This window comes from Corapipo altera, unplaced genomic scaffold (assembly GCF_003945725.1).
Source record: "Corapipo altera isolate COAL_440 unplaced genomic scaffold, ASM394572v1 116, whole genome shotgun sequence".
NCBI classification, from domain to species: Eukaryota; Metazoa; Chordata; class Aves; order Passeriformes; family Pipridae; genus Corapipo; species Corapipo altera.
Window position 1 is genome coordinate 284,559 of NW_020884953.1, and position 18,327 is coordinate 302,885.

Here is an 18,327-nt window from a genome sequence, read left to right on the forward strand (position 1 = left end):
CCCTTCTTTGTGATAGACCAATTTTGTGGTCTGAACACTTTTATTACCATAGAATCCTAGAATGGTTTGGGCTGGAAAGGACCTTTAAAGAGCATCTCGTTCCAACTCCCTGCCGTGGGCAGGGACACCTTCCACTAGCCCAGGCTGCTCCAAGCCTTATGCAGCCTGGTCTTGAACACTTGCAGAGATGGGGCAGCCACAGCTTCTCTGGGCAACCTGTGCCAGGGCCTCACCACCCTCACAGTAAGGACTTTCATCCCAATATCCGATCTAACCCTGCCCTCCTTCATCTTAAGATAATTTCCTCTTGTCCTATCTTCATGCTCGTGTCCAAAGTCCCTCTCCAGCTCTCTTGGAGCCCCTTTAGGCACTGGAAGGGGCTCTAAGGTCTCCTTGAAGCCTTCTCTTTTCTGGGCTGAACAGCCTCAACTCTGTCAACCTGTCTCCATAGCAGAGGTATTGACACATACGGAAAAACTTTAAAGGCCTTTTCCATTCAGTTCCATTTTTAGCAGTCCTGTATAGATGATCTCATTATTCCATTGTGTCCCCTCGAAAGTGGTTGTACCTGTTCCCAAAAGAAGATCAGCACTTTTGCTGTATATTGATCTGAAACTTTGTGCCAACACTGTGATGATACAGGGCATGAACTCTGAGCAACCTGGTCTAGTGAAGGTGTCTCTGCCCATGGCAGGGGGTTGGAATTGGATGAGCTTTAAGGTCCCTTCAAACCCAAACTATCCTGTGGTTCTATGACTCTATGAGCCTGTTCCCTGCGTTTTGACTCATAACGTGTATCTCTCCAACTAGATGGAAGATCCTACACTTCAGATTTAATAATATACTACATTCACTTTATCCAGACTGTGAAAGGTGTGTGGTAAAGAAAAAGCAATGTCCAGAGAGTTTTGGTTTAATAATATCCTTATTGATAATCAGAATATTCAAAACAGAGGTGTCAGTGGTCACTTCAGTCCTCTAAAGTCATGGCTAGCCCTGCTGCAAAGAATGTCCCTGCATTTTCAGTGGATGCTGGCTGGTGAAGATGACATAACAGAGGCAATTCTGCACCACTTCTATCCCAGATTTCTCTTCAACCAAAGCAATCTGATACTCTTTCAGGGTTAGCTCAGGAAAAAAAGTATTTTTTATCAGTTGAACCAATTATTAATTTTAATCGCTTTTAATCAATAATAAAACACAAAATATTTGTGAGCTGTGCACTGTGCTCTGCAGAGCCTGTGCATTCCTCCAGAGATCAAACATTTAATCAAATGCCTCTTGCTTTCCCTCCATTAAGCAATGTTATGTATCTGTGCTGAGTTTGAGATTGAGAGATCATAGGCAACATGAGAGAATTTGTTCTGCTTTACTCACATATTAAAAAGAAAAGCTTCCCAGGGGAAAAAAAATACGAAAAAAATCTGTAGCATGGGAATTCAAGATTGGGTGTAGAGATCTGTTAGAGAAAAGCTTTTTTGCTTTGTTGAAATGCTCTTCAATAGATGTTATTTTTCACCATCTGAACCCCCTGATTTGCCCACTCCTGTTACACTGTGAGTTCAGATCCTTTTTACCTTTCAGGATTCACTTCCATGGGTTAGTTTTCCATAGATGCCCTTCTGTGTGGTGGTTGCAGGAGGCTTTTTGCCTTCTGTGACAGCGTTTTTCCTTTCAAGACCTTGACTTTAACATGATGCATTAAAGCAGATGGCTCTGGAACAGAAGGCTGAGCTGCCTTGAATCCCCTTGTGTTCACCAGGGGTAAGAAACTGCACTTAAGCACTTCCCATGGAGTAACTAATGTACAATGACTTGTTCCTTCACTTTCTTATTCACAAATATAAGATGACCATTAGACTTTAAAGACCTAGCAGATGGGGACAAAAAAAAGAGAGCTGAGTTCAGGGAAAGCTGCTGTGTCTTTCACAGTTTGCCCTTCTTTCTAGCAGAAATGCATCTATCATCTTTGATTTAAGGTTAAATCAGTTGATTTCTCTGTTGGTGCTGATCTTAATGAGGAAAATATAGGCTGTGAAGGGGACTGAGAAATGGGAACTAATATATATAGTATAATGAAGATAAATAAAGCTAAATAAGCTAATAAAGATAACAATATAATATCATACAATATAATACCTTACATTCTATATATTATACACTGGAATGGAGTGGAATAGAATAGAATAGAATAGAATAGAATAGAATAGAATAGAATAGATAAATAGACTACAGCTAATATATTAACTTGTGATTCTTGACAGAGTTCAGGCCTGTGTGTCGCTACAAATGTGGATTAAGTTTTATGGATTAAGTAGTTGCCTCTTTCAAGCTTTTGAATATAAAATCAATAAATTCCTTCCACTTCTGGCCCCAACTAAAACAAGGGTATTGCCTGAAGGAAGAGAATAACCAGCAACAAAATCAGGACTAATTTCTATCCCAGAGAGCAGAAAGCTTGCAAAGTTTGGGCTGCCCAGGGAGGTGGTAGAGTCTCCATCCCTGGAGGTGTCCAAGGAACACCTGGACATGGCACTCAGTGCTCTGGGATGGGTGAAAAGGTGGGGATCAGTCACAGGTTGGACTGGATGATCTCAGAGGTCTTTTCCGACCTAAATGATTCTTTGATTCTGTGAAGATTGGCAAATGGAGAAACCTGACCCCAGCCCTCTGTTTGCACAGGTCTTCAGGCTAAGCCGGGCAGGGACCCTCTCTTTGGGCTCATCTTCACTTTTCCCAGTGTCGAATTCTCCTTCACCACGTTCTGGGGATGCAGGAAATGGATCTTTGCTTGGAAATGGTTGTGCTGCCCTGCATTCCCACTCCTGCAGGGAGCTATTCCCTGCCTCATTCCACAGCAGTACAAAAGATGAACTGGCAATGACACAGAATGTTAACAGCTGTCTGCAGCTCCCTGCAGGGTCTGAGCTCCATGGCTGCCACAGTTGGAACCGTTTGTTCCTGGGGTCAGGTTAAAGATATTTTCCTGTCTGGCATCTTTGGTTGTGAGCTTTTCCTAGAGTTTGGTTTCTTCGATGGCATTACAGGAGCTGACAAAATCTTTCCCCTTGCTTTCAGGATTGATGTGACTTAACAAAGTGACTGGGTGATCTCTGATTAAAGGGAACATTTGGAAATGTTCATATTTATGGGATAGCACAAAGGGAAGGTATTTGGTCTGCAAGGCAAAGTGTCAGACCAAGTGAAGCAATGAGAGTTTCCATAGGCCTGTTTAATCATAAAGCTCTTCCCATCCTCAGTAGGATCATAGAATCATGGAATGGTTTGTGTTGGAAGAGTTCTTAAAACTCATCTCATTCCAACCCCATGCCATGGGTAGGGATGCCTTCCACTAGAACAGGTTGCTCAGAGTCCCACACTTCCAGGAAAGGGGTATGATACTCCTTGCTTTCTCCAAGGTGCTCTGAAAAGACATTTAGGTGGAAATACTTTGAATGAAAACTGCAGTTTCATGAATAGGAACCATTCAGCAGGACTAGGTCACTTTCAAGTATATTACTCAGTGGAGAAAATAAAAGTTATTCAATTTGTCCTCTTGCTCAGATGATGTGAGATTTTTTTTTTTACTTACTGGGAGAAGGAAAATATGTTTAATTTTATAATTTTGTTTTTAGCTGGGCTTTAATAAATGCTGTATTTCATATCAACATTTCTACACTAGTGAAATGCAATGCTTTTACAGAACAAAAGAACAAATTCCCTAAACTTCCAAAGTGATGTCAGACAAAAAAGGGAGGTGGTCCCAAAAGGGGTTTCTTTTCTGAAATTTTTATTCTGTGAAGGATGTGGAAGGTTTGACCTGTTTTGGATTTGGAGTGAAATCAAATCTGGCTAGTTGTAGACTTGGATTTCATTCTCCAAATCTGCCTTGTAAGGGGGGAAACATCAGCCCTATTTTACATAGGAGGTTGAAGATGTCAGAGAGAAACTGAAGCTGTGTCTGCTGACACAGAGGGACTGAACAGGTATAAATTTCCTGTCTCAGCCTGCCCACTGCTTGTTCAAAACTTGTACCTGATGCTGGGTTTGGTTCCACATGATGGAGTCATCAGGCAAGTGTGACCAGCAGATTGAGGGAGGGGATTCTCCTCCTCTTCTCTGCTCTGGTGAGACCCACCTGGAGTGCTGTGTCCCCAACATCAGAAGGATGTGGACCTGCTGGAGGAACTTCAGAGGAGGGCAGAAAGATGCTTTGAGGGCTGGAGCCCCTCCACTCTGGAGCCAGGCTGGGAGAGCTGGGGATGCTCACCTGGAGAAGAGAAGGCTCCAGGGAGACTTTAGAGCCCCTTCCAGAGCCTAAAGGGGCTCCAAGAGAGCTGGAGAGGGACTTGGGACAAGGACAGAGAGTGATAGGACAAGGCAAATGGCTTCAAAATGACAGTGAGAAGGCTTAGATTGGATATAAAGAAGAATGTTTTTATGGTAAGGGTGGTAATACACTGGCATGGGTTTCCCAGATAAACTGTGGCTGCCCCACCCCTGTAAACTTTCAAAGTCAGGTTGGATGGGCTCTGAGAAACCTGGTCTAGTTGAAGATGTCCCTCCTCATTGCAGGGGGGTTGGACTAGATGACCTTTAAAGGTCCTTTCCAACCCAAACCATTCTCTGACTCTGATTCTAAGCTACAATTTGAGCCCACACTCTAATCCAATCCAAAATACCCAGTGTGGTCCTGAGCACCCAGCACCAAGGCTGCTGCAGTTTTCCATCAAAGAGCTGATGAGTTCTGGTTTGTCCTAAGGAGTTAATGAGCAGTTATACATTAGAAAGAGTTTTTTACCTCAGGGCAGGAATGAAGAGCTCTTTGCACTGGTTGTGGCAGAAGGGAGCAGGAAATCTCTCTGCATCTCCCCAGGAACTACTCATACACAGTAGAGTGTCCTGCAGAACTGCACGGGAGTGGAAAGACATCTCCCAGTTCCAGGCAGAGACATGTGTAGAAGGAAAAGTCCAAACTCCTCTCATTGCAAAACAAGCTAAAAATGTGCAAATGCTTGGGAAACATACCCAAGACTGGAATTAACAGGGAACAGAAATAAGCTGGAAACTTTCAAGTCCAGAGGGTTGAGGGCTCATGGTTCAGGAATTTTTTTTTTTAACACATATGAAAATTTAAGGAAGGAGCTCTCATTCTTCTTTTCTGGTTCTTTACACTTCCCGGCCAGTGACTGGACGAATCACTGCAAGATCTGAGGTAGCAGTGACAGTTTTTTAAAGAATTTTCATCAAATCCAAGTTTCTGAAATACTTTTTCCAAGTCCTTCATTACACATCCGGCACTTGAAGATCCATTTGACCATACAGAGCTGGAGCAGCACAGATGTGTGCTGTCCTGACTAAGGAGGCTTTCTGGAAAAGATTTCCTATTCTTTTTAACTTAGGGTATTTTATCCATTATTATTTTTGTGGTTTGTTTTATTAACTGAAGCAACAACGACAAAAAGTCTCTTTCCTGGACCTAAAAATATATATAAAACCCCCAATTTTTTCCTGAAACACTGATTTCCAGTGGCTGTTCTGCTATTTATCACTTTGGTATTTGAAAATTTTAGGAATGACCAAGCTAGGTTTGATTAGGAAGTGCAATTTGGACAGGAAAAAGGGAATAACAGGGGATTATGACAGTGGAGAGTAAGATGGATTGCTTAGGTAGTCTGACACCTCAAATGCTTGAGTAAAGTGTGTTGTATTTTATTACCAAAGACAATCATATAATCACAGAATGGTTTGGGTTGGACGATACCTTAAAAGTCTTCTAATTCCAACCATCTGCCATAGTTGTTGTTGTTGTGGTTTGGTGTTTTGTTTTGTTTTGTTTTGTTTTTGTTTTTTGGTTTTGGGTTTGGTTTTGGTTGTTTTGTTTTTTTTTTTTTTAAATTACAGTTATAGTCCATTATATTATATTATATTATTACCTTCTCTTGCAGAATTCTTTTTTGAGGGGAGGATAACTGGCTTGTTCCTTTTCACTTTGTTCCTGGGAATTGAAAGCTCTTATTCCCATTTACACTAAAGATTTACAATATAGATGCAACAGATTGACATCTTATCTGAAGTAACTTGTACATTCCTAGTAAGTAAATCGTGTGTATGAGCCCTGCAGTTCTCATAAATTCCTTTTGTGGTATAAAGGGATCTCATTACCCCATCTTTAAAGAACCATTAAACAGTCAGAAGGTGTAAAAGAGCTTTATAGTTTGTCAACACTATGAACAAGCTGTGTGTTTACAACTGAGTTAATTAATTTGCCATAAATAGGAGAGAAGATGAGAGACCAGCAGGGTCCTGGGAGTCAGAGGAGAAGGGTTGTCCCATGACAAAAAGTGAAGGTTTTTTAAAACATTTGAACAATTTTTGGGAGAAAGACCACGGCAGGCTTAGGGATGGAACCAATCCTCCTAAGACCCGTTTAAAGAATCTTGTTTCTACCAACATTTACTTGTTTTCCAGCTCTTACTGACTGGACGTGGCTCCCACTGGTTTCTGTTAGGCTTGGTTAGGTAGTTCCCAGGGTGTCTAAAGGTAAGTAACAACATCTACTCCAAAAAGTTTTCAGGTCATGGGCATCTGTTTTCCACCTAAGCAACATGTCATCTTGTCATGTAAATTCTTAGACCTGGGCCATCCCATAGATTTAAGGCGAAATTCATGTAACTAAATAGAAATGCGTGAAAGACAGAAGCTCCTTTCAAAAGGAAGTATGCAGGCTGTGACTGTTGGAGGCTGAAAACAGGTTGGATTATAAGGGATCATGCTCAGCTAAAAGAGGAGTGTGGAAAGTTATTCCCTGGAGGATGGGACACTGGTAATAAGAGGTAACTGTGATATCAGAACATATCCCATTGAATATAGGACTTGTCTCCTAATTAATTAGTTTGCAGCTGCCTCTCCTTACCCTGTAGCAATTTTTTTCAAAACCCTCTATAGTGTTTCCAACTGTAGCAGCTTCTGCTTTCAAAGCTGGGTGACCAGAGGTACCCTGTCAAACACCCAGTTTGAATTCTTTGTACCCAGTGAGTCACTCAGTGTACACCTGGAAGAGGAAATGACATTCACATCTTTTGTAATCAAAGGATTATAAATAAGGACTTTATTTGTCTAAACCTACAGCACTCAGTTCACACTTTGTTTAACTAAAGACAGACTTTCCTGTAACCCTGGAGGCAAATTTGCCCTGACACACCTGACTGAGTTTGCTGAGGTTTGATGTGATTCTGAGATCTTTCTGTAAAGGTTGAATTCATGTCTCCTGTTGAACTAGAAATCATGGAATAGGTTGGGTTAGAAAGGACATTAAAGACCATCTTGTTCCAACCCCCCACCATGGGCAGGGACATCTCCCACTATCCCAGGTTGCTCCAAGCCCCATCCAATCTGGCCTTGAACACTTCCAGGGATGGGGCAACCACAGCTTCTCTGAGCAACCTGTGCCAGGGCCGTATCACCCTCTGAATTAAGCATTTCTTCCTAATGTCTGATAGAAATCACTCCTCTTTTACTTTAAAACCATTTCCTTTTGTCTTATCACTATCAGTATTCTATCACTACTTAGGACTGGGCAAAACCAATTAGTGAAGTGAAATATCATCCTACATAGATTTATAAAATACTTTATGTTAGGGGCCATAAGAAATTAAATTTATACTATTTTTCTTCTCTGCTTGAAATTAAAAAAAAAAAGAGTGGAATCGTACACATCAAAATTGCCTCATTCTTAATAATTTTACCTTGTCTATACAAAACTGCATTTTATGTCATGCTTCCAACAGGAAGTACAAACCTGGGTCCTGGTGCCAAGATGTTCCCAGTGTTAAATTTGTGATTAATTAATTTGTAATTAATTTTCAAGCCTCTTGTATTTCTGCATTGATAACACTGTTCTGCTCTGCTCTGTATTTAAGTGTGTTCTGTCAAGTAATTTAGTAAAGAGTTCAATTCTTGTTTTTCCTGCAACAACATTTCGAGTCTAAAGGCTCTATCCTGTCCCTTTAACGTGAAGTCACTTCTGCTTTGGATCTCAAAATGTGTTTCTTTTTCCAATCCGTGCTAAGTTAATTATTAAAAATCAGTTCAATAATTAAGGAGTTATACAGATTCATCCATTTTTTAGCACTTTTGAGTGTTTCTGCTTGCAGTATTTTTTGGGGGAAAGAAATAATTTAAATACACCACAGCTGTTGATCTGTTAAACCTTTTTTTGTCAAACAGGTAATTTGTTTACCTGTTGCACAGCCCAGTGCCAGACACTGAAGATTGTTTTATGATCTTTGCATGTTTTATCTGAAATAGAGTTTGTTTGCAAGGGGAAAGAAGAAAGAGGGCTCTGTGCCTCCAAAGGGCGGCCGAGTAAAGGGGTTTTGTTCCATGGAACCACCTTTAGCAGTTCATGATCTTTGTAGAGAGTCTGTTGGTTCTTTGAAAGAGAGAAACTGGAGAAGATCTCTGGGAAAGGAATCATGGAATCACAGAATGGGTCAGGTTGGAAGGGACCATAGTGGGTCATCTTGTCCCACCTCCCTGTTCCAGCAGGGTCAACCCAGAGCACATGGCACAGGATGGTGTCCAGAAGGTTCTGGAATATCTCCAGTGAGGGAGATTCCACACCCTCTCTGGGCAGCCTGTTCCAGTGCTCAGTCACTGCAGAGGAAAGAAGTTCTTGCTCAAGGTCAGGTGGAACTTCCTGGGCATCAGTTTCTGCCTGTGGCCTCTTGTCCTATCGCTGAACCCCACTGAGCAGAGCCTGGTCCATCCTCTGATCCCTCCCTGCAGACACTAATGGACACTGAATGTTGTCTCCCAGCTATTTCAAGCACCCGAAATGGTATCCAAGGGATCTGTGTGGGTCTGGCAGACAGGACACAGGACTTACATCAGAGCAGTCTGTCTAGAACAGGAGCTAGAGACCAAACATGCATCTAAAATCACATGTTTAAGAACCTGAAACAAACTCACATTCCCCAAACTAAGTGAAATCAACTGGGTGTATGATGGGCTCCCACCAAAACCACAGTGCTGGGAATATTTATAACTAAGGCAAAGAAGCCTCGGTTATGGTCCCTCTTTGGCATCAGGAAAATATCATTGACCATATCCTGTGTGTCACTTGTGCTGTTTAGAGTAGAGAACAACTAGACCTGCAGATGTTGCTTTATGTGGGAATATATATGGGAAGCAAGGAAATGTGTAGATATGGTGTTAGGGACATGGTTAAGTGGTGGACCTGGCAGTGTTGGGTTAATGGTTGGACTTGATGGTATTAGAGGTCTTTTCCAACCTTAATATTTTTATGACTCTATGATTTTACAGAAGTAGAATCCTCTAAATTTGTTTGTTTCCTTTTCCCTAATGAAAATACAGTAAATGTATTAGAAATGGAAAACAAATTTTGAACAAACAGAGAAATATCCCACCCCACCTAAATCACCAGGAAAAAGGTAAAACAAACTGTGGAATGGGAAACAGGGAGATGAGCACAGTAAGAAGTGAAAAAAATAAAAAGGAAAAAAAGAAATGGGGGAATGTTTGGATGCCTGGAATATTCTTCTTTTAGAAGAAAAAAAAAAACAATTGAGAAGATTTTCCTTTAAAATTTTGTGTCAGAGCTTGGAAGTGGGGAAAAAAACCTGAAACAAGACTTTTCCATTAGAGCATGTTTTGAATGTGAAATGGTTTCACACCTCTCAACAACAAGAGTTGTTGCCCAGCAGTGTTGCTGTAGTATGTGTGTGACAGATGTACTCAACGGGAGTCGGCTGTGTGTCTGAACACAGATGCACATGAAAACACATTAACACAGGCACACAAATCAGGACTATAAACAAAATGTCCAGAGCTGAAGAAAAATTGTGCACTGCTCAACGTGCACAGGCTGCTGCCAATTGCTGGCTTTTATGCCAGTCCTAAAAATTCACGAGAACTACTCAGTGGAAAAAGGTAAATGAATAAAAATTATGAGATTGCTGCTAGTAAAAGAATGCACATGGGTTGATGTGCATTCATGGTTTTTTTTTTTAAGCTGGATAAAGCTGTGTTGAGGATGAGGTTTTGGTGTCTGAGACCATGAATTGTGCAAGGTGGGTTTTGGCTTTGTCTACGTTAGAAAACTGTGTGGCCCAATAGAAGCTGAACTGTGAAGTGAATGATGCAGGTGCTGAGGATGCAGGGTCTACACTGTATGTGTTTTGGGGCTACTACAGAGTCATTCTAGTTTGGTTCCCTCAGAGTCTAATGAGTATTTTATGTCCTATCGCATTACAGCTTCTGCATTAGTTTCACAGAATCACAGAATGGGTCGTGTTGGAAGGGACCACAGTGGGTCACCTGGTCCAACCTCCCTGCTCAAGCAGGGCCATCCCAGAGCACATGGCACAGGATTGTGTCCAGATGGTTCCAGTGAGGGAGACCTCACAACTATTCTGGGCAATTTGTTCAGTGCTCGGTCACTGCACAGGAAAGAAGTTCTTCCTCATGTCCAGGTGGAACTTCCTGGGCATCAGTTTGTGCCCACGGCCTCTTGTCCCATTGCTGAGCACCCCCAAGCAGAGCTGATCCATCCTCTGCCCCCTCCCTGCAGGCACTTACAGACTTGGATGAGATCCCCTCTCAGTGTCTCTTCTTGAGACTGAACAGCCCCAGCTCCCTCAGCCTTTCTTCGTCAGAGATGCTCTAGTCCCTTCATCATCTTGTTTTCTTCTGCTGCACCTGCCCCAGGAGCTCCCTGCCTCTCTTGTCCTGAGGATCCCAGAACTGGACACAACACTCCAGATGTACCTCACCAGGGCTGAGCAGAGGGAGATCTGTGTGATGCTTTCCAAAACAACTCATAGCATGAAATGAAGCACCTTAAGCACAGGATGTCTGGAAGATTTTCTTTGAGAAATTCCAAGTTTGATTTAAGAAAAATAAAAATGCAATTAGTCAGAAGTATCTTAGGTAGTGTGGCAGTTTGAGCCACATTAGAAATCTAAAATCCAATTTTTAGGCTTCTCACCACCCCTTCCCACAATTTATACTAACACTGGAGAGAAACTTTCAGACCAGAGGCTTCTGTAGGGGAAGGGGGAAGTATATACATTTATTTACACAAATAAATACTATATAAACTAAAGGCAACTATATATATACATATATATATATTACATTACTATCAGTCAGTCCTTTCAAGCCCCTCCTTTAACTTTAGTCCAGGAGCAGTCTTTAAGGCTGATATGTAACACAGTCTTTTGCTGTGGGAGTGTTCTGGACTCCTGAACACTCCCCCTCTCACCAAGTTCTAGTTGTTTGTTGTAGTCTCTCCTCCTCATGAAGTCCAAGAAGATAACTTTGAGTCCTTGCTCTTCTGCTGCTGGTGATTTCTCCCTCTCGGTGTCTCACCTCGGTTCGTAGGCTGCTGCAGTGTAGCTTATCAAGCATCCACATTCTGGAATCCTCATTCCTCCACATCAGTTCTCAGCTGCCCCCGGTCAGCTTCGGCAGGCAACTCTCGAGCTCTTGGCTCGTCTCCAGTTTCACCTGGGACTCTTCTCCTGAGCACCGGGCCTACTTCCATGGCCCAGTCTCTTGGCTCAGCTTCAAGTTGAGCCTCTCCTCCACTTACAGTGGAGGGAAAGAAAAAGCCTCCCTCTACAGCTTCACTGCAGAAAAGGAGGGGGAAGAGGGCTTGGCTACAAAGCCTGCCTCTCTCCTCTTACCTCAGGTGCTGTGAATCTCTTCCTTCACAGCACACACTCCAAATGCTGACTCTAACTCTAGCCAAAGGTTGAGTTGGGGGGTCGCAGGGCTCCCCTCTCCCCCCTGGAGGGGAAGAGAGGGAGCCCAGCCACTCCCTGGCCTTGTCCACCTACACGCAACAGACACCAACAGCAAAACAACCAAGACTGCCCTCCCAACAGCTTCTGGTGCTGTGATATATGATTTTGAGCAGAAGCGAACAACATGAGTGATGGTTGGCTCTCCAGGGAACACTGTCCTGGCACTCAAACACCTCTGAGCCCCCCAGCCTCTCGGGGTAGGGCCAATCTCAACCTATGGCAGGTAGGTTTAGATGGCCTTTGTTGACACACAGAGCAGGTGCTCCAATATACTTCAAGATGACAGAGTATAAAGAGTTGATTCTTCCTTCTCTGATTCTGCAGTGAATTTATTGACTTGGAGGCACTACTTCTTACTCCTGACTTCATTAAGGAAAGAATTGGGACAACAAAACATAAGCAATGAGGGCACTACAGCATAAGGAACAAGAAAGTGAAACAAGTTATGGAGAGAGAAAAGTTTGCTTAAAATAATTTGAAAATGATTTATTGGATGCAACCTCTACCCTCAGTGATTTCTGGTGTTATTACTTTTCTATAGTACAACCAGGGAGGACAGTAACTTGCTGTGGGCTAAAGGTAAATTATGATCTATTGCAAGGGAGGGAAGGGAAAGTATACTAAAGGTGGGCGTGTGAGGCACATACTCTCCCCTGATGGTGTTCAGTGTGTTAGATCTCGATGGACCAATCTGTTCCAAAGCCTGCTAGGGAAAAAGAAATGTCAAACTTCATGAAGTGAAGAAGAGAGGGTTAAAGTGCAAGATTTTTCATCGCTGGGGCTTGTTGTACACAGATTGCATAGAATCATTGAATTATTGAATAGTTTTGACTGTAAGAAACCTTAAAACTCATCTCGTTCCACCCCCCTGCCGTGGGCAGGAACACCTTCCATTAGACCAGGTTGGTCCAAGCCCTGTCCAACCTGGTCTTGAACACTTTCAGGGATGGGGCAGCCACAGTTTTTCTGAGCAACCTGTGCCAGGGCCTCACCACCCTCAAAGCCAAGAATTCCTTCCCAATTTCCCATCTAATCCTGCCCTCAGTCATTGTGAAGCCATTTCCTCTCATCCTGTCCCTCCAGGCCCTTGTCCAAAGTCCCTCTGCAGCTCTCCTGGAGCCCCTTTAGACTCTGGAAGGGGCTCCAAGTTCTTCCTGGATCCTTCTCTTCTCCAGGTGAACACCTCCAGCTCTCCCAGCCTGTCTCCTCATAAGACTTGTTCTTTAGGCTTTTCACCAACTCCATTGTCTTTCTTTGGACAGAAGAACATGTTTTTGTAAATGCCAGTTATTTGCAGGCCTAGATTCCCTGTATGTAATTTTGAACTGGAGAACTGAGAACCCAGAGAAGGATGATGGTCCCTGCGGAGTGGGTTTTTCTCAGTTGGTTACAAAGGGTGATTAAGAATAGAGGGTTTCTCACAGAGGTAAGTTATTTTGGGGGAATGAAGTTGAACCTCATCTCCCACTGTTTCTTGAACAAACTTCTCACCAGCATGTTTTTTCAGCTTTTTTGGGACCAGTAAAGACAAAAGATATGAACTGAAGATGTTGTTTGGAATTTACTGCATTTCTGATCCAAGGAGAGGTGCACAAATCCTATTTTGTAGCATTAATTCCCTTTCTCCTGCATGGCATCAGGAGGAAATGAATGATGGTGGGATGATCTAAGTGAGACAGGGTTTTCTAACCATAGAAGCGTCATAGAATCAGAGCATGGTTTGGTTGGGAAGGGACCTTAAAAATCATCTCATTCCAACCCCTTGCCATGGCTAGGGACACCTCTCACTAGACCAGGTTGCCTAGAGCCCCAACCAACCTGGCCTTGAACCAGAAACGTGTTGCTCCTGTTTTATTTTGTTCTTTTAGAGTTGACTGACTTGCTTTTTAAAATTCTTTTAAAATTTTTTTTCCTATTCTTTTCAGGTTGGATGCCCAAAATAGTTTTCACACACTTGAAATCATCAGCTCGTGCTAACGACACACGATTAATGCTCCAGGAACCTGTTGACTGGGAATCTGGTGATGAAATCGTGGTGGGAAGGACAGGTTTTGGAGATGCCCAGCAGCAGGAAGAAGTGGCTGTTATCGAGTCTGTGAACAACACAGAGCTGCACCTTAGATCACCACTCAGGTATCCTTTCAAGAGCCAAGGGGATTTTTACATCAGAGAGCTAAACAAGGAGAAAATTTGATCAAAGTCAGGATTTGCTGTTTTCTGTGGGACTTAATAACTACATAAATCCCTTTAACAAAGGTGGTGAGAGCTATTTCACTTTCTCACTCTCCCTAAAGCCAGTGGACATTCAATGCTGAATGTTTCTGACTGTCTTTAAGTTCTGTATCATTCCCATGAATTCAGAAAACCTTTGAAGCAGAAAACAGTCATGGCCAGTAGAGTCCAGTGGCCTCAGTATAGGAATGAAAAAGAAATTTCCTGCATAGTTAATTGCTTGAGAAAGTGCATCTTTTTCACAAAAAGTGTCTGACTTCTGTAAAAAATAATAAATCCCCTCTTTTTGACTGATTTACTTAAGGAATACACTTAAATTGAATTGTTTTATTTGGAAATATTGCTTCCATATTTCCAGTGAGTGGTAATTTCACTGCCTTATGCTCTCTTCATCTACTGTGCATGGAGGCCTTGGACAAACTTTACTTCTCATCATCTCCAGTGTTGAAACATGTTATCTGTTTAGAAGTCAACCCAACTCCAATGGCCAGGAAGCTCAATGGTATCATTTTCAGAAATTATTGGGGTTGGAGGAAGAAAGTACTGATGATTTTCACCAAAATATGTTTTGGAAAGAGAATTCCAAGGCTAAAGTGTTTTGCTGTAAATGTCATATCATAAAACATCCTGAGTTGGCAGAGACACACAAGGATTACTGAGTCCAGCTCCTGGCCCTGCACAGGACACCCCAACAATCCCACCATGTCCCTGAGAGTGTTGTCCAAACACTCCTTGAGCTCTGGCAGTCTTGGGGCTGTGACCACTGCCCTGGGGAGCCTGTTCAGTGCCCTGCCATCCTCTGGGTGAAGAGCCTTTTCCTGATAATATAATAATATATTATATACATAATCTAAGGGAAGTTTGTGAGCTTGAGAGATAAAAAGATGAAAACAAACATTAGACAAGGAAAAATCTATTTACCCCGTATACAGAGTTACACTGGATGTGCCACACTATATGTCCATAGAAAAGGACTGAAACCAGCTCTAAATTTGGGCTATTGATGTCATAAACATAAGTAACAATAATTCATAAATATAATTCTTGCCAACTTGCAGGTGCAGATGATTTTATGTCTTTTCTGTGTTTTTCTTTAGGTACTCCCACAGTGTTGGAGAGGGATGGGTCAATGGCCAAGGTCAGCCTTTGAGTGCTGTGGTGGCACTGATCAGCAGAAGGGTTGTTGTTCAGGGAAATGTCACCCTGGAGAGGATGTCCCACCTCAGAGAGTGTGCAAAAGCAGGTGTTACAAAAGGTGAGGAGGTCTTTTCTCACAGAAATGTACTGAGGAGGAAAATTGCTCCATTGAAATCCCCTTGTGGCATCGCCGTGTATCAGAACTATTCCTTCACAGGATAATTTTGAGACATACCAATGCCAGGGAAGAGAGTTTGTCTTTCCAAACATTGTTTGACATTGAAATGTGAAGTCTTGGGAGTTGAACTGCATTTCATTGTAATATCTCAGATGTATTATTTTCACATTGTTGTTTCAAGCCATCTTGGGAAAGACCCTTTAGTTTTGCCTGAGCCTAAGGGTGTAGAAAAGAAAGTATCTTCTGAAAACATGTTTCAGTGTACATAATATATTAAATTTTTAATTGTGTTTACTATTTAGTCACTTTAAGAAGAAGGAAAAACAAAACAGCCCAATGCTGTTTGTACTCCTTAGTGTAAAATATTGAGACATTGTTTAGCGATTTGGGATGCCAAGAGAAAAATAACAGGTGATGCACATAGTATCACTGGTGAAAAAATGTTAAATATCTGTTCTCCTTTAGTTTTACCTGTATGAAACATCATGAAGCCTAACAGGTGGCTTCCTGATTTACACCATCTATTGAGGAAGCAGAATTGGCCACAGTGATTATAATTTGAGGAGAGTTAGGTTATCTGGCAACCCAGGTGTAAGGTTTCCTTTAAAAGTAAAATGCCTTGGGCTTTCAGACTGTGACACAAGACTTCATTTGATATCCAGCAGCCAACTGCTTATATTACTCATGGATTTATGGTCCATTTTCTGTGGAACTCATAAATACAGTCTCTGAAATGTGCTAACTATTTGAGGTTTTTATTTGAGTTAAAGGATAGGAGGATTTCTCAGAGGAGTCACCAGAAGATGAGTGAGCAGTGTTTTTTTGTGGTTAATCTAACTTCTTAAAAAGAAAAATGAGCATTACTGAGCATAAGCAGGCACTACTGGAATTTGAGATCCCCTCTGCACCTCCACTGAACAAGCTCAAGTAACACATTCATAGCCTGTTTCTCCTCATACCAAAATATCCTGAGCAGAGACTCACGGAAGGGTGTCTTTCAGGAATTTTCCCCAGCCCTATGATTTACTTACCTTCTCATATAATGGAATTACAAAATGGTTGAGGTGGAAAAAGAAATTAAAGATCAACTACTTCCAAACCCCTGCCATGGGCAGGGACACTTTCCACTAGCCCAGGTTGCTCCAAGCCCCATCCAGCTTGGCCTTGAACACTCCCAGGGATGGGGCAGCCACAGCTTCTCTGGGCAAACTGTGCCAGGGCCTCACCATCGTCACAGCCAAGAATTTCTTCCTAATCTCTAATCTTGTCTTCCAGCTCTGGGTAGTAACAGCTCCCCATCCATCTGCAGGGAGAGTCAGGAGAGCAGAGTTTTAAAAAAATTCAAAATGTCTTGTTTCAGTTTAGTTCCATATATCCGTGCCCAATCTCCTTCTCAAGAACCTCACCCCAGGGAAATCAAAGTCAAATCCATCTTCCTCATGCATAGGACCATCTATCATTAAACTCAAGAAACTTCCCAAGATGTAAAACTACAACAGCTTCCTACTCGGTTTGATATATTTTCCCCTAAAAATGTCCAGGCTTTTAGGGAAGAAACCACGAGGCAATTTAGAGGGAACATCAGAAATGTTTGCCTGTGGGTATTTGTGTTTGGGCCCAGCTGGAGGTCTTACTGGATCAGTGTGGTGGGTCTCACCCTACACATCCCATGATCACCATGGAGAAGTGACTCTCACAGCTCCCACTGGGTTGTATTTTAGGCAGCTCCAAGTGCCTGTACAAGCGAAGTGAGAGGCAGCTGGGGGCTCGGGACCTGGGAGCCATCGTGGTTGTGGAGGCTTTCCAGGGAGAGGCGAGTCGGCTCCAGTTGGAGGGTGTCCAATTCCACCATGTTGGCCAAATATTTCGTCAGCACTGCAGTGCCCTGACTGTTACTGGCAACACGTGGATGGCAGGTGAGTTGGCTGTACTGGAGGTGGGCTTGAATGATCTCAAATATTCACCTTCTCATGCCCAAAGCTGGGGCAGATGCTCTCAAAACCTGCTTAGCTCTGGAGTCAGCAGACAAACTGGATTGCTAAATGTGAGGAAACCTCACCCGTGGTCCAAGACTCAGTTATGGAGTTGTTTCAGCTGCTTCTTCCTAAAACAATATTTTGTTTTTATGCTACACTACTGTGTTGGTGTGCTGCTTGTAGTTCTGGAAATGAATGCACTGATACACTATGAGGGAGCCCAAAGGTGTCTCAGGACTGTCTGCTAAGTAGAGTCCAAAATTTAATTTTATCACCCAGAGGATAAGGAACATATTCAGTTCTTTTTACTTTGTCACTGGTAAGTGCCAAATTCAGTTCTGTGGAAGTGGCAATGACGGCTCTGAAGACTGGTAGTGACAGGAGCAAGTTAGGTGGGCTCAAAGAATATTTTAAGGGCACTGGATGGGACTTTCCCCTTCAGCTAAGCTACACTTATGCCTCTCACAGAATCATAGAATCATTGAATGGTTTGGTTTGGAAGGAACCTTAAAGATCATCTAATTCCAATCCCCTTGCCAAGGACAGGGGCAACTATTTCCTAAGCCATCTTCAGCACTGAGTAAGGATCCAGGCTTCCTGGTGGCAGAAGGCAGCACTGGCCATGGATGGAGGGCAGGTCACTATGCCTGGCTAGAGAAGGGGTACAAGATACCTGCCCTGTCCTCACTGCCCTTCTGCAAGGTTCTTCCTCGCCTTCAAACCCACTTCAATCGTCAAACTACCTGAGCTCATAACATACTTCCCTCTCGGGATCTTACTGTGTCCTTCCTCTGGATCTCTTCCTTCTTCCTCACAATAGTGGAACACCTCCCATTTCTGTGCTCAGGCCCTCTCCTTCCTCCTGTTCCTTCCTCAGCAATACCCACCTGTGATTAAAGACCTGCCAGGTGAGTAAGGGTGGGCAGTTGCAACCACACAGTCCCACGGGACCAAAAGATTAATTACACACCAT

General features: G+C 42.8%; 1 protein-coding gene across 9 annotated transcripts in view; it reads left to right on the forward strand.

The window, feature by feature from the left end:
- The window catches only part of PKHD1 (PKHD1, fibrocystin/polyductin), a 261,116-nt gene that overhangs the window by 105,873 nt on the left and 136,916 nt on the right, over window positions 1–18,327 (forward strand). For all 9 annotated transcript variants that reach the window (XR_003530915.1, XM_027663423.1, XM_027663422.1 and 6 more), the window contains 3 exons: window positions 13,757–13,964; window positions 15,161–15,318; window positions 17,100–17,294. Coding sequence is in view for 8 of the 9 variants with exons in the window: in XM_027663423.1 (XP_027519224.1) it covers window positions 13,757–13,964; window positions 15,161–15,318; window positions 17,100–17,294 (561 nt within the window). In the remaining variant the exon portion in view is untranslated. The remainder of the gene's footprint in view (window positions 1–13,756; window positions 13,965–15,160; window positions 15,319–17,099; window positions 17,295–18,327) is intronic.